The sequence below is a fragment of the Crinia signifera genome, chromosome 8 (genome assembly GCF_055691185.1).
Source record: "Crinia signifera chromosome 8, ASM5569118v1, whole genome shotgun sequence".
Classification (NCBI taxonomy): Eukaryota; Metazoa; Chordata; class Amphibia; order Anura; family Myobatrachidae; genus Crinia; species Crinia signifera.
The window spans coordinates 55,556,307-55,573,310 of record NC_139224.1 but is presented as its reverse complement, the minus strand read 5'-3'; the positions used below and the strand labels follow the sequence as shown (position 1 = coordinate 55,573,310).

At 45.0% G+C, this 17,004-nt stretch overlaps 2 protein-coding genes across 4 annotated transcripts in view; both read left to right on the top strand.

Moving 5' to 3' along the window:
- Nucleotides 1-13,314, top strand: part of CFAP92 (cilia and flagella associated protein 92 (putative)) — a 110,593-nt gene extending 97,279 nt beyond the window's left edge. For all 3 annotated transcript variants that reach the window (XM_083156434.1, XM_083156432.1, XM_083156433.1), the window contains exons 16-18: nt 6,898-7,088; nt 12,514-12,695; nt 12,929-13,314. In XM_083156434.1, the coding sequence (XP_083012560.1) occupies nt 6,898-7,088; nt 12,514-12,695; nt 12,929-13,124 (569 nt within the window). In that variant the 3' untranslated portion in view covers nt 13,125-13,314. The remainder of the gene's footprint in view (nt 1-6,897; nt 7,089-12,513; nt 12,696-12,928) is intronic.
- Nucleotides 546-3,344, top strand: LOC146026892 (uncharacterized). Its single transcript, XM_083157945.1, has 2 exons — nt 546-2,490; nt 2,598-3,344. Exons 1-2 carry the CDS (start codon nt 577-579, stop codon nt 3,342-3,344), a joined length of 2,661 nt encoding a protein of 886 aa, XP_083014071.1. The 5' UTR covers nt 546-576.
- Nucleotides 13,315-17,004: the final 3,690 nt, after the last annotated feature.

Below are 17,004 nucleotides of genomic sequence, written 5' to 3'. Positions count from 1 at the left end.
TATTTCTGAAATTGCATTTAAAACTCATGTGTACTTTTAAAATCATTGTAAAATCTTGTAACTATTTTCTAAAGCTCTGTAGTATTTCTAGGAATAAATAATACATATTCTCAGTCCTGGTTCTGTGTTCTTAAGACTCATTAGCCTCAGAAGAGAACGCTCCAGCGTGTTACCATTTGTATATTGTATTGTGCGGTCAGGTGCGAGCCAAGCCGCCCCTTGCGCAGTTTCAAGCGCTAAAATCAGGTTTTGGCTGGTGGCAGTGTACCTCAAGGAAAGGACCCGAGTGTCCTAAGTGAACCCCAGTCACGGCCGGAGCTGCTCAGATTGACGTATCGGAGCAGGCGACCGGTGGGTCCGTGACATTTGGTGGCAGCGGTGGGATGGAGAATTAATTTTTCTCTTTAAGAACTTAAGTGAGTGTGGGTAGAATTTTGTGAGAAATACCCACATCACCAGAATCAGAACTCAGAGCTTTACTATAGTTTTAAAAGTCACACAGTGGATGCAATTTCTATTCCCTCACTTCTCTTGTTTTCTTTCCTATCATTTTATTTGACAAGTGTGAGACTCAGGATGTCTGATTACCGGATGATGAGACGTGATGATCTGGCGACTATATGTGTACGGAGGGACATCCCTTGGTCTGGCCTGAGTAAAGAACTGATGATAAAGGCACTCATGGAAGCCGATCGGGTTCTAGCTGCTGGAGGAAGCCAGTCCAGGGACACTCCTACTCCAGGGACTCAGTTGGCACAAGACAACACAAGTGATGCCCCGCCAGGGTCAGATGCATCTGCTGGCAACAGTGAGTCTACACTGCAGAGTTACCTTCAAACTGCTGTCAGGCAAATGAAGGACCTGGACCCCACAATGGCCGTGCAGCTACTGCAGCATTACCAGGCAACTGCTGACAGAGAAGCTGCAGAGCGCCAGGCTGCGGCCGACAGAGAGGCTGAGCAGCGCAGAGCCGAGCTAGAGGCTGTAGAGCGTCAGGCAGAGCGTGAGTACCAGTTGGAACTGGTGAGGCTCAGCGGCCAGAGCGCTGTTGGTAACCCGGGTAGGAAAAAGCCCCGGCATGACCAATTTCCCGTGCTGGAGAAAGATGGTGACCTGGATACTTTCTTCAGGAGTTTCGAAAAGACTTGCCGGCAGTTTGCACTGGACCCCAGTGAATGGGCAAGTTATTTAACCCCTGGGCTGAAGGGAAAGGCTTTGGATGCATTTGCTGACCTTCCCCAGGAGCTGGATGGAGATTATACTGTCATAAAGAAAGCCTTGTTAAAGCGTTTCAACATCACCCCTGAGGCATACCGACAGAAGTTCAGAGACTCAAAGCGCAGTCCCTCTGATACCTATGGGGGCCTGTTAGCACAACTGTCAACCCTATTGCATCAATGGGTTGAGGGCTTGCAAGTAAAGGACTATGACAAATTGAAGGACCTCATTCTGCAGGAGCAGTTCATTGCACTCTGCCCAGCTGAGGTTAAAGAGTGGGTCCTGGACCGGAATCCCGAATCAGCAGAAAAGGCTGCCACCCTGGCAGACCAATACACCAGCACCAGGGCTTCTGTGGCAAAGAAGACCTGGGGGACGCCCGGGCAAGTCAGCTGGAGAGAGCGGAGACCCGGAGAATCGCCCCAGCAGGCCTCTTCAACTAAACCAGCAGCCGCTGCATTTGTTGGGGGGGTGGGGGGAAAACCTGTTTTGGCAACTGGCCGCAGGTGTTTTACTTGCGATGAAGTGGGGCACATCAGTTTCCACTGCCCCAAGAGGAACTCTCCTGTGGGGGGCCCAGCCGTGAAACCTGTGCCTGTCGTCCTGTGTGTAGGAGGACCCCAGGAGAAACCCCGGGACAATCTACAATCAGTCCAGGTAGGACAAACGGTGGCGCTTGGGCTATTAGACTCGGGTGCAGATCTGACGCTCATAGAACCAGCATTGGTGGGCCCAGAGGACATCATCCCAGGAAAGACTATTGCTGTACGGGGGGTGGGTGGGGTCCACCCTGGTGTTCCTATGGCCAGGGTATACCTTGATTGGGGGGTTGGAAGAGGCATCCGTGATGTTGGGGTGCTGGACAATCTACCTGCCAGTGTGCTTTTGGGGACTGATCTTGGAAGGATGCACACTGCCTATGTCAATGAATGTGATGTTGGTAATGACACTGTGTTACTAGCTAACCCTTCTGTCCCTCAGGCGACCCCTGCTGAGCTTTACAATAGTAATGTTAATGTATGTGATGTTGCAGATTTGTGTTTAGCAGAACCTATCCCTTTGCAAATGTACAGGGGGGGAGTAGGGCACAATGTCTGTACTAAGGTAGAATTATGTGATGTATCATGGCCAGATAATGTTGTGGAAGCACCAGTATCAGGGGTTATACAGAATACTGAGGCAATCTCTGTGTTAGCAGTTCAGACAAGGAGAGCTGCAGCCCAGAACAGCTGTGATTTAACCCCTGCCTGTGTGGAAGGGGACTCCCTGGAAGTAGACCCCCCTCCACCCCCCTCCCCTCCTGTAGAAGTCTCCAGTTCAGATACTGTCTTGGAGGAGGGGGGGGGGGTTTACCTGCCTTGTTTCCCCACACTGATCAGCTGCTCAGAAGTGAGGCATTCAAAGCAGAACAGCAGACCGATCCAAGCTTGGCCGCTCTCAGAGAGCAAGCCAAGGAGGTCCCAATGGGGGATAGCTTAGTCAGAGTTTTTGTAGAAAATGGGCTGTTATACCGTGAGCCACATTCCTCAGAGGACCCTGAAGATGAAGGTCCTCACAGGCAGCTGGTGGTTCCACAGGCTTATAGGGAAGGGTTAATGAAAATAGCTCATGAAATTCCCTTAGGCGGACATATGAGTCCGAAAAGAACTCAAGCCTGTTTGAGACCCAATTTTTTCTGGCCTAGCATGGGGAACGATGTACCCAATTACTATCGCTCCTGCCATGCCTGCCAGTTAGCTGGGAAGCCCGGTGACCAGGGCCGAGCACCTCTCATTTCATTACCACTTATCGCAGAACCATTTGAGCGGGTTGGGGTAGATCTTGTGGGGCCCCTAGCTATCCCCAGCAGCTCAGGGAAACAATATATTCTCACTGTGGTGGACTATGCCACGAGGTACCCCGAAGCTGTAGCACTCTCCTCCATCCGCGCAGACAAAGTGGCGGATGCACTCATATCCATTTTCTGCAGGGTGGGGTTCCCAAAGGAGATGCTAACTGACCAGGGTACTCAGTTCATGTCCAAGCTCATGCAGAGTCTCTGTAAGAGGATGCAGGTGGATCACCTCATCACCTCTGCCTATCACCCCAAACGAACGGCCTCTGCGAACGCTTCAATGGTACCCTAAAACAGATGTTGAGGGTCTTTGTGGAGTCCCAGGGAAGGGACTGGGAAAGGTTCTTGCCGCACCTCCTGTTTGCATACAGGGAGGTACCTCAAGAATCAACGGGCTTCTCCCCCTTTGAACTCCTGTATGGGCGCAGTGCACGTGGACCCCTGGATTTGATTAGACAGGAGTGGGAGGGAAGGTTGATCACCCCGGAAACATCCGTGGTGCACTATGTGGTGCAATTCAGGGAGAAAATGCAGTTCCTAATGGAAATGGCACAGAGCAACCTGAAGGCTGCACAGACCAAGCAAAAACAATGGTACGACAGACAGGCTAGAGAACGTATCTTTGAGGTGGGGCAAAGGGTATTGGCTCTGGTTCCCATGAGACAGAACAAGCTGCAGGCTGCCTGGGAGGGTCCCTACACTGTAGTACAGCGTATTAAAGATGTTAATTACATTGTGGAAAAGGGGGAGGGACGTAAGAGGCAGAAGATGTATCATGTCAACATGCTCAAACCTTATCATGAAAGGGGGGCTTGTGTGTTTGCTGTGTGTAGTTTGCCTGAGAATGATCAGGAAATTGACCCCCTGATGGATTTAGCAGCTGCTGCTAAGGAGGGGCGATCCCTGTCTGATGCCCACTTCAGTGATAAACTGACAGAGGCACAGCGAGAACAGCTCACTGACACACTGCAGCCCTACAAGTCACATTTCACAGGGAGGCCTGGGAAAACCCACTTGGTAACTCATCATGTAAACACAGGTAGTCAGACCCCCCTCAGGCAGCCAGCATACCGGGCTTCTCCTGAGGTGCTGGAAGCCATGAAGAGGGAAATTGATGAAATGCTGCAGCTTGGGGTGATTCAACGGTCTCACAGTGCTTGGGCTGCCCCAGTTGTACTAGTCCCAAAGAAGTGTGGGGGCACCCGCTTCTGTGTAGACTGTAGGAGGTTAAATGATGCCACTGTGTTTGATGCCTATCCCATGCCCAGGATAGACGAACTGTTAGATCAGCTGGCCCAGGCACGTTACATCACTGTCATGGATTTGAGCAGAGGCTACTGGCAGATCCCACTGTCACCTGAGGCCCGTGAGCGGTCTGCATTTATCACACCATTCGGCCTGTTTGAGTTTCTGGTCATGCCATTTGGAATGAAAAATGCACCTGCGTCCTTTCAGCGCCTGGTTAATGACCTGCTGGAAGGCCAGGAGCGACATGCCGTCGCCTACCTGGATGACATTGCGGTGTTCAGTCAGACCTGGGAAGAGCACCTGATCCATCTGAACAGTGTGTTAAGCAAAATCACTGGGGCTGGGTTGACGATCAAACCAGAGAAATGCCAGCTTGGGCTGGGTGAGGTACACTATCTGGGCCACTGTGTTGGAGGTGGTACCCTTCGCCCAGAGTCAAGCAAAGTAGAGGCTATAACAGAGTGGCCCACTCCCACAACCAAAAAACAGGTCATGTCCTTCCTAGGTACTGCTGGGTACTACCGAAAATTTGTACCCCACTACAGCACCCTAGCAAAACCCCTGACAGACTTAACCAAAAAGAAGTTGCCCCAGGTGGTCAATTGGACGGAGGAATGTGAGGGGGCATTCTTGGCACTGAAGTCTGCATTAGCTAAGTCACCTGTGCTGCAGGCCCCAGATTTCCAAAAGAAGTTTGTAGTGCAGACTGACGCTTCCAATTATGGGTTAGGTGCTGTGCTCAGCCAGGTCAATGAGAAAGGAGAGGAGCATCCCATCCTGTTCTTAAGTAAGAAATTGCTCCCCAGAGAAGTGGCCTATGCCACCGTTGAGAAGGAGTGTTTGGCGATTGTGTGGGCCCTCCAAAAACTCCAGCCATATCTGTACGGACGGGACTTTTTAATCATTACAGATCACAACCCACTAGTATTTCTGAATAGAGTTGCCGGAGATAATGGAAAACTGCTAAGATGGAGCCTCATACTGCAGCAGTACACCTTTACCATCCAGCACAAAAAGGGTGCCCACCACAGTAATGCGGATGGACTCTCGCGGCGAGGTAGTGAATAGCGCACTGACGAGACGATGACGTGGGTCACCACCTCTGTGCGCCATTTTAAAAGGGGGAGGTGTAACGATCAGATCAGGTGATCGATCAAATTAACGTATGCCTCCTGTTATGATTATCTGTTCAATCAATGTATGTCTGGTATGTTTGGTAAAATCATGCCGCCTGTGATTATTATGTGGGAGATCAGAACATGTAATGTATTATGTGTGTGGACTATTGGTGACCCAGGGAGTGTAGCCATCTGTGGACTCCTCTGGAGTTAGGATGTAAGATAAGATCTGAGACCCCTCATAAACCAGATTGGGGGGGAGAGCAATAGTGTCCAGCCAACAGGCCAAAAGGTGCTCTGGCCCTGCACTAAATCACCTCTTATCACTTGAGGAATGTAGAAAATCTACTTCAAAGCAGGGACAAATTCTTTATGGGAAAGATCCTATATCTAGGGACCTTCACTAGGCTCAGCAAGGGAATGGTTAAAAATCCCAAGGGTGGGAGGGATGAGGGAGTCTTCAAGGTATAACTAAGACTCTTCTCCCTATAGTCAGTGTCACTACCTGGGGGTCTAGCAAACAGGCTGTAGGCGACGAGAGATTTCTTGTGGAGAACCCCCCCACGTCAGGATCTGTATTTAAGTGTAAGATAGGTTCTGTCATTTTTTCCTTTTATTTTATTTCTGAAATTGCATTTAAAACTCATGTGTACTTTTAAAATCATTGTAAAATCTTGTAACTATTTTCTAAAGCTCTGTAGTATTTCTAGGAATAAATAATACATATTCTCAGTCCTGGTTCTGTGTTCTTAAGACTCATTAGCCTCAGAAGAGAACGCTCCAGCGTGTTACCATTTGTATATTGTATTGTGCGGTCAGGTGCGAGCCAAGCCGCCCCTTGCGCAGTTTCAAGCGCTAAAATCAGGTTTTGGCTGGTGGCAGTGTACCTCAAGGAAAGGACCCGAGTGTCCTAAGTGAACCCCAGTCACGGCCGGAGCTGCTCAGATTGACGTATCGGAGCAGGCGACCGGTGGGTCCGTAACACCATCAGAGGCCTAACTCTGGGAGGCAATACCGCTGGGCTGGGCACAAAGTAAAGAAAGCTGGCATAGGAGCATGGACTCTAGTCTGACAGCCCGACAGGACATCTAAGTCAAGCTATAAATCTGCCTAACATAAATGTAGTGGTAATGCTAGATGACCAGGTGACAGGAGTGTGACATCCCTTCATAAATATGACATTTAAAGGGCTGGAATTTTCAGTCTACTGTAGCATCAATGCCCAGGACGCTGTACTGTCATTGGCACACTCTACAGGCAGTTACTTAGCGGGAAGTCTAGCACACTAACACTAGGAACTAACGACCCCAATGATTGGGAGGCAGATCTTATCTGTCTGTATGAGATCTCATTTTACCTATTCCTCTCATTAATACTTCTGCTTTCTACCTTGGTTTTTATTATCTGTAAAAAAAAAAAAAGAACTAATATATATATATTTATGTTGTTTTCCTTTAACTTGTGTGATGTTTCTTGCAGATGATAGTTTGCAGGGAGAACATAAGCCTATGCTGGAGACCAGGCAGAATATGCAGTTCCACCGTTGTTTGCCTCAGACAGAGCTACTGTCACACGGACCACAAGCAAGTAACCAGCAAAGCAAACTAAAAGGCCTGCTAAAAGATAAAGGATCCAAACTGGCTCTCCGGAAGGCTGGTCTAGCACTAAATGTGAGATATACCTTAACATTATGTTAAGCACATTTAAATGAAACCGCTGGATAGCAGTGTAGATCTTTGTAGGCTTTATCTTGTGCAGAGAAGGGAAAATGTTTCTTGTGTATTATCAGGGTGCCCATTATGTAGTTTACGTAGTGGTGTATTGAGAATACCAATACAGCACTATGCTGGCGACGTAAACTACGTAAGTGGCTCTGGAGCCTTAGAAATACACAATGCTTAATATCCCCACTATCCACGTCATACCCCAGTATCCACGTCGGCGTGGAGTGGATTTTATAAAGTGTGGCGAGCGCAGCGAGCCCCATGTGGGGACGCTGCGCTCGCCACGCTTTGGGCTCGGTGGCTCTCTGCGCTCGCCACACTTTATAAAATCCACTCCACGCCGACGTGGATACTGGGGGTATGACGTGGATAGTGGGCGTAAAATGGCTGGTCTATACTTACCCTCATCTGGCCCGGGCTCCGCGTCGATCCCCGCGGACTCCCCGTGATCCACTCTGACTCCCAGGCAGTCGCATTCAGTCCCCCTGCTCCGGCACTCACCACGGACGCTGTACGCAATTAACGTAGTGCCGCAGGGGGAGCAGGGAAACCATGTGATGCACCGCCAGCGGCACTACACTGAATTACGTACAGTGTCCGCTGCGAGTGCCGGAGCAGGGGGACTGAATGCAACTGCTGGGGAGTCACTGTGGATCGCGGGGAGTCAGTGGGGATTGACGCGGTGCCCAGGCCGGAGGAGAGTAATTATAAACCACACCACCCTGCTGCCTGCTGTATTATCACGGCGCCGATTACGCTGACACCGTAGCTAAGCCGACGTTGAAAACGTAGCGTAGCCGGGCGCCCTGATAATACACAAGTACCGGGAAAACTCTGCTTGCCAGAGCAACTAATAACCTAGGCCTGACAACTGGAGCAGCACACTCAATTCTACTGCTCTACTCTAGATGAGAGTAATAATCCACTAACCAATCAGCTCCTATAGTATCTGTCATATTTCAAACAGCCTTTGGCATGGCAGGTAGGAGCTAATTGTCTGGTGGTTTATTACTCTCCATTTTATCACTTTTCAAGCTTAGTACATCTGGCCCTATGTGTGTAAGAGGAATAAGAATTGCAAATGTATATTGAGGGCATTAGAGTGGTATACTTTTGTAGGCTTGTGGAGGTACACCCAACCCAAATCTGACTCTTTCTATACATGTTACATCTGCCCCACCTGCAGTGCACATGGTTATGCCCATTTTCAGAACAAATTTGTACTGCAATCAGAGCTGAATAAGGGCAGGCTGAGGCTATACTGCTCAGTGGCAGCTGCACCAGATCTTCATCCTCGTCTGGTATGCGTTGTTACGTCATCACGTCATGTCGCAAGGTGGGGGTTTCCTGCGGTCGACCAACCCGTCACGTCCCGGGTCCGAACCGTTCCGGTCCTCTCAGATTAAACCTGGGATGCCCAGTATACAGAGGCTGACCCGGGTTTAACCCTTCTTATAACTCAGGTCAAAATGCTGGGTTGGTCGACCCATGTTATTCAGTGTGGTGCGTTCACACCGCAACTCGACCCAGGTCAATAAACCACCGAACTGGGTTATTTGTGTGATGTAAAATGAGTCCTCCTGGTGAGTTGGTGACAGGGAAACAAGACAGGGGTGTGAAAAGTATATTATAATAAATATAACCTGTGGCCTCTTGATTATTATAAATATTATGCATGCTGCCTTTAAAAATGCTAAATATATTTATCGGCTTATAATGATAAATAAATATGTTCCGCCTATTATATGTGCTCTCTTATAGGCCCTTATTCTGGTTTCCTCACAAAGACAAACCCTTCTCAAATGAAATTCCTTCTCAAATGGACAAAACCAGAGAGAATTAGATTTGGGTGGGGTTTTACTTCAAAGTGCACATGGTTTTGTCCATTTGAGAAGGAATTTGCCTTTGCAAGTGAACCAGAATAAGGGCCATAATTATAGATGTTATTTTGTCTAGTTTAGTGAATATAGGGTCACTTCAGATCATTCATCTGCAGATTTGCAGATGACTGCGAGTGGTTAGCCGCCACCCAGACGGAGTGCAAAACCTCCCTGGGCAAATCTGCAAGTGAATTCTGCGATCTGCTATCATGTCGCACGTCCATGCGCAATTTGCTCGCCATAGAATGATTTTCCCAGTCTGTAAATGTAAGTAAGTCTGACTCTTCTACATCCTTCGACAAATACAGGCTGATCGAGGCCGGCACTGACGTCACAACCTCCATGAAAATGTTCCTGCATTCTTCTGAGACTCCCAGAAAGCGGCACTTGTCCACCCTCAAATAGTGACTTCCTGTCCGTCAAATTGCGGAGGGATTGCGATTAGATATTTTCGCTATTTCAGTCACTATTATGGCTCACTCATGTGTGCAACCATCCATACGCAGTCATTCAATAATAGATAGGTTTTTCAATAGAGATCAACTCTGAATAACCCCATAGCCCTTTATTCTTCCTCTCTTGATCTATATTGGATAAAAAAACAGTGAAGTTACCTGGACCTTTGGCACAAGTCCTAGACTTAGATGAGTAATTCATTGGCACTATATACTATACATGACTATTCCCTTGTCAGACACTATATATTGTACATGACCATTTCCTTGTCAGACACTATATACTATACATGACCATTCCCTTGTCAGACACTATATATTGTACAAGACCATTTCCTTGTCAGACACTATATACATGACCATTCCCTTGTCAGACACTATATACCAGTGGTAGCCAACCCTAGCCCTCGAGAGCTACCAACAGTTCACATTTTCCAGACAACCTAGCTGCTGCACAGCTACACTCATTAATCACTGACACATTTTAAAAGATACACAGATGGAGCTAATTAGCTCACTTGTGATTCTGTGAGGAGACCTGCAAAACATGCACTGTTGGTAGCTCTCGAGGACTAGGGTTGGCTACCCCAGCTATATACTATACATGACCATTCCCTTGTCAGACACTATATACTATACATGACCATTCCCTTGTCAGACACTATATACTGTACATGACCATTCCCTTGTCAGACACTATATACTGTACATGACCATTCCCTTGTCAGACACTATATACTGTACATGACCATTCCCCTGTCAGACACTATATACTATACATGACCATTCCCTTGTCAGACACTATATACTATACATGACCATTCCGTTGTCGGACACTATATACATGACCATTCCCTTGTCAGACACTATATACTATACATGACCATTCCCTTGTCAGGCACTATATACTGTACATGACCATTCCCTTGTCGGACACTATATACATGACCATTCCCTTGTCACGCACTATATACTATACATGACCATTCCCTTGTCAGACACTATATACTGTACATGGCCATTCCCTTGTCAGACACTATATACTGTACATGACCATTCCCTTGTCAGACACTATATACTATACATGACCATTCCCTTGTCAGGCACTATATACATGACCATTCCCTTGTCAGACACTATATACATGACCATTCCCTTGTCACGCACTATATACTATACATGACCATTCCCTTGTCAGACACTATATACTGTACATGACCATTCCCTTGTCGGACACTATATACATGACCATTCCCTTGTCACGCACTATATACTATACATGACCATTCCCTTGTCAGACACTATATACTGTACATGACCATTCCCTTGTCAGACACTATATACATGACCATTCCCTTGTCAGGCACTATATACTGTACATGACCATTCCCTTGTCAGACACTATATACATGACCATTCCCTTGTCGGGCACTATATACTGTACATGACCATTCCCTTGTCAGACACTTTATACTGTACATGACCATTCCCTTGTCAGACACTATATACTGTACATGACCATTCCCTTGTCAGACACTATATACTATACATGACCATTCCCTTGTCAGGCACTATATACATGACCATTCCCTTGTCGGGCACTATATACTGTACATGACCATTCCCTTGTCAGGCACTATATACTGTACATGACCATTCCCTTGTCAGACACTATATACATGACCAATTCCTTGTCAGACACTATATACTGTACATGACCATTCCCTTGTCAGGCACTATATACTGTACATGGCCATTCCCTTGTCAGGCACTATATACTGTACATGGCCATTCCCTTGTCAGGCACTATATACTGTACATGGCCATTCCCTTGTCAGGCACTATATACTGTACATGACCATTCCCTTGTCAGACACTATATACTGTACATGACCATTCCCTTGTCAGACACTATATACTGTACATGACCATTCCCTTGTCAGACACTATATACTATACATGACCATTCCCTTGTCAGGCACTATATACTGTACATGACCATTCCCTTGTCAGACACTATACACTGTACATGACCATTCCCTTGTCAGACACTATACACTGTATATGACCATACCCTTCTCAGACACTATATACTGTACATGACCATTCCCTTGTCAGACACTATATACATGACCATTCCCTTGTCAGGCACTATATACTGTACATGACCATTCCCTTGTCAGACACTATATACATGACCATTCCCTTGTCGGGCACTATATACTGTACATGACCATTCCCTTGTCAGACACTTTATACTGTACATGACCATTCCCTTGTCAGACACTATATACTGTACATGACCATTCCCTTGTCAGGCACTATATACATGACCATTCCCTTGTCGGGCACTATATACATGACCATTCCCTTGTCGGGCACTATATACTGTACATGACCATTCCCTTGTCGGGCACTATATACTGTACATGACCATTCCCTTGTCAGACACTATATACTGTACATGACCATTCCCTTGTCAGACACTATATACTGTACATGACCATTCCCTTGTCGGATACTATATACTGTACATGACCATTCCCTTATCGGGCACTATATACTGTACATGACCATTCCCTTGTCGTGCACTATATACTGTACATGACCATTGCCTTGTCGGGCACTATATACTGTACATGACCATTCCCTTGTCACGCACTATATACTGTACATGACCATTCCCTTGTCACGCACTATATACTGTACATGACCATTCCCTTGTTGGGGACTACTAAAATGTAAGACTTGGAAATAACTACTATAGAGATCAGTGTTATCTATCCGGGCAATAGACATATGGTGACACAAGAATCCGAATCATACATATAGTGATGTTTACCTTTTACATACTGTATGTTAGAGAGTAAAGCAGTGATATAAATGTGATACTTTTCATATCTATCTATATAGGAAATCTCTGAAGGCTTTCAAACGATTAGGCCCCTCGGTGCTGCAGATTGCTAATGAATACATAATAGGCTGGGACAAACAGCAATGTATTAATGCTACACGTTTCATTCTTCTCTTGAGCAGCCGATCCCAGCACTGTCTGTCATGCAGGACTCGGCAATGAATGGGACTAGAGTGTGTGATACCACCAGGGGATTTATTCCAGGAGAACTGAAGGATCACAGTTTGAAGTGGACAAACAACATAATCCCGTGTCAGAACATGGACCATGAAACCTACCAGCAACTGAGGGGCAAAGACTTTGAGTAAGTTCACTTACTTCTAAACAATTATACAACTTGCCAAAATTTGTAGAATGATTTGCCTGAAATACCGGCATTGCACGGAGGGGTCGTAGCCTTAAGGACACAATCGTGCTGGCCATGACCCACACAGATGCCCCACCCTGCCCCTTTCCTACCCAATCAGTGCCTTTCTTTCTGTAATAGAGTCTGCATTGAATGTTCTTACTTACACACTATCCTTTGTATTCTTGTAGTTTACATTCTATGGATCATTTTGTTATTTACAAGAGGAGAATAAAGCATTTAAGCAAAGAGGAGAAAAACACTTTCAACTCCTTAAAGCCTAACCTGGCAGATAAGACAGTGCTTCCCACACCAAAGATGGCTACCGACACGAGGAATCTCGCCCAGATCCAGAGCCACCAAGGGGTTCTTCTACATATTCAGTGACTAAAGACAATCCACCCACATCAGGTTCACTGCTGGCAGGATTACTAAATGAAGGATACAGTAGTCTATCAGGCTGCGGTCAGAGCTGTTTGTACACAGTAGAGTGATGTTCCTGATAATCAGATTACTCATGGTGCCAATACTTGCTCCTTAGTGTGCGAAGCACAAATAATAAAATAAATCAAAAACCTTTGGGCCTTGCTTTAGTTATTTATTTTATTGGATTATGATACTAGAACAAATTTAAAATAGTAATATGATTTTATCACCTATTGCACAAAATGATTATTAAATTATCTAGTAGTAATGCAAACTGTACTGAAATTGCTAGCACTTAGAGATATACAGTATTTATCTAACCTTGCACATGTCTGCTCCAAAAAATTGAAAAACTGATGTTGTCCTTTTGACTATCGATATTCCCATTGTCGACCTAAGGCTTGTCTTGACCTTCCAACCCTCCCGACCCATACCCAGATGAGCAGGACCATCCCTTGTTCAAGAGTACATATGTATTTTGTGTCCAGTTGTCTTCTGACGCTAACACCTAAAAAGAGGTGGACAAACGCATCATTTGATCTATTATATTGAGCAACCCTCTTCTGCAGAGCATGGGGATCTCCTCCATGCCTGCACCTTCTTCAAAAGCAAGTACTGTGCCTTACTCCCAATACAACTCTGAATAAACGGGCTGGGATTGCTAAAGCCAGCAGGTAATGGGAGGTTTTTCCCCAATATTTAATTTTCTCTTTTCATCTCGTCTGGCCAGACCGGGGACAAGAGAACTTTGTTGTTTTTTTTTCACCACTCCTTAATAATACCCCTTTCACATCGCACTTTTAAAAACGGTAAATTGCCGTTTTTTTCCCTTTTTAAAACGTTTAAGCCTGCACTGTGAATGCACCACAGCCGATTTACCGTTTAAAGTTAACTGGCATTTCGAACCGTGTAAAAAGCAGAGTCCTACACGGTTCCTTGCCGTTTTTTGTGCAATGTGAATGTGTACAATGCTATGCATTCACAGTGCAGGCTTAAACGTTTTAAAAAGGGAAAAAAACCCGGCAATTTACCGTTTTAAAAGTGCGATGTGAAAGGGGTATAAACCGGTATTTAAAACGGTAATCTGCGGCAATGTTAAGGCTCTGACCCGTTTTAATTACCGTTTTAAATACCGGTTTTTAAAACGTGTCGGCGATGTGAAAGTGGTATAAGACTAAACCATTTTCTGGACATTCAAATTCCCCTATACAGGTCTTTTTAATAACCAAACCAATTGGAGTATTAATTACCATAGCAACTTGTGTAGTTTCACGGCAGCAGTTACACCGTCAGTGTAGCGTCCCTGTCAGAATCAGCGTAGTGTTCCCGTGGACAGCCTAGTTAGCGTAGTCAGTCAGAAGTAGCATAGTGTTCCTGCAGCCGCTTAAGTGTCCCTGTCAGATCCAGCGTAGTCAGTCAGCGGTATTGTAGTCAGTCAGCAGTACATTACCCTGCCGCGGTGAAACTACACCAGTACCAAATCCAGTTACAAGTTAACACGTCATCATTACGCTCTCAGATGTATGATATGGCAGGTGTAAATGTGTACCTGAAACACCCCCACTATCCATGGCAGCCTGAAGCGTTGCGAGCGCATGCGTTACACGTCCTCCCGACCTTTTCATACCCCCACTATCCACGTCGGCATGGAGTTGATTCTATATAGTGTGGCGAGCGCAGCGAGCCACCTAGTCCGAAGCGTGGTGAGTGGACCCAGATTAATTTACATGTAATCCGTGTCCGCTCAAGGTTTATCTAGATGTAGCTAACATCAGCTGCAATTAAACAGCAGTTGTTGCCTACCAGGGGCTAGAAATCCATATCTTTGTTCAGACCACAAATGCTTCTGGCTCAATTATTAAAAATTGTTTTAAAATTATTTATTATCATTCATTGGAAATTGTGGTTCAGACTGAGTTCAAATATTTATAATGGTCTAGCAGCAAACTGTGGTTAACCATGGTATTGCAAGTAAACATTATCAATGTTTTAATACTTTCAGAATAGGAAATGAGATGGCGGCAGAAAAAGACAATTTGATGTGTGCTACATCCGTAAATAGTCCATGATTATACTGACCATACCATATGAGAGCCTTATTATAGTAGTGATTTCTAACTGAGCACAGAAGGTGAAATGGCTTCTTTATGTCTACACAAAATTCTGAGAACAACTGTAAATCAGCAATCTAGCAATACAGAACCATATACTAAATAAGATCTGAAATAGAACTCCCATCTAAGTAAATTTATCCTGTAGAGTCCAGAAGTCCATGTGTTGCAATAATCCAACAAACTGAATAATACATGGACAAGGGGTGAGGAGTTCATTCAGGAATCATAACTTGAACTTATTGGTATACTTCTTGGTGCAAACTTGTTTTGACTTATACAGTATATACTAAATATCAGACAGATGTATCAAGCTTTAAAAAGTGATAGAGTGGAGAATAATAAACAACCAACCAATCAGCTCCTACCTCATTTTTCAAACCCAGCCTGTAACATGGCAGGCAGGTGCTGATTGGCTGGCTGTTTATCGCTCTCCATTTTATCACTTTTTTGAAGCTCGATACATCTGGCCCGCTGTAATCAAAATACACATGTGTCCTGATTCATTTTTGGAAGTACAGCAAACTGTGCAATACCATGTGCACTGAAGTTAGGGCAGATGTAACATGCAGATAGATTTAGATTTGGGTGGGGTATGTTCAAAGTGAAATCAAATATAGGTAACATTTGTGGGCTACATGCAAAAGATGACAGTATTTATTATACACAGAAACAATATAAATTGAAAGCAAATTTTTTTTGTTTTACTTCCAAACATGAATCAGGCCCATGGTACATAAAATAAATGTAATTTATCTGTTAAAAATGTGTAAAACTAAAGGCCTCATACACTTTCCCCACTTCTCCGATATTCCGGCAACTTCCTAGATGGCAGGATTGCATACAATACACCCAATGCAGTCTTTTTGCTTAAGATGTATCGTATGCGATCCCAGCCGAAAATCAATAGTGTAGGCATTGCGATCTCCAGCTTTTAGTTGATGTACATGGGACCGCGCATCGGATTAGAATCAGAGCTAAAACACATGCGATTTGACACTATTTTTCCGATTTCTAGGCCTGATGGCACTTTAAGTCATGGCATAATAATGACTAATAATTGCAAAGAATCGTTAATTTATTAGAATTGCAATGTTTCAGACTATATCAGACCTTTCTCAAGAAAACGACTTGAGAAAGGACTGGTATAGTTAAAAAATATTGCAATTCCAACTAACGAGTTTCTGCAGCATACAGTACAGTAGTAAAGTTCAGAGTTCTACTAAAACACAACATTGGATATAGTCAAGTGGGAGTATCAGAGACCATAAACTAAAATGAAATAAAATATGATGACCACTAATCCTCAGCCCGCTTGCAGCAATCTGTGGAAACCTCTGTATTGGTTTCCCTATTTGTTTGGAGGAAAAAAAGAGGGGATATACATAGTAATTAAGACTGGAAAAAAAGACTTTAGTCCATCGAGTTCAACCTATCTAACTTGTAACTACTGACTTGAGTCATATCTATAGGATTCCCTTAGTGGCCAAAAACAGTTTTGCACAGTCTGAAGTTCAGAGTGACGTTTATTATGAATGTCTATTATGTGTAATATGTCATAATATGTCATAAAGAAAATGTCCATGTTTTAATTCTTAACAATCCTTTGCAGGGAATGTAGTCTGTAACCCATGGACATCATGATAAATCAGACTTGTGTACTACGCAATGTTATTCTCCAGGAGAAGCCCATAGAGGAGACACTGATCTGCATTCCAAAGGGTGGGATA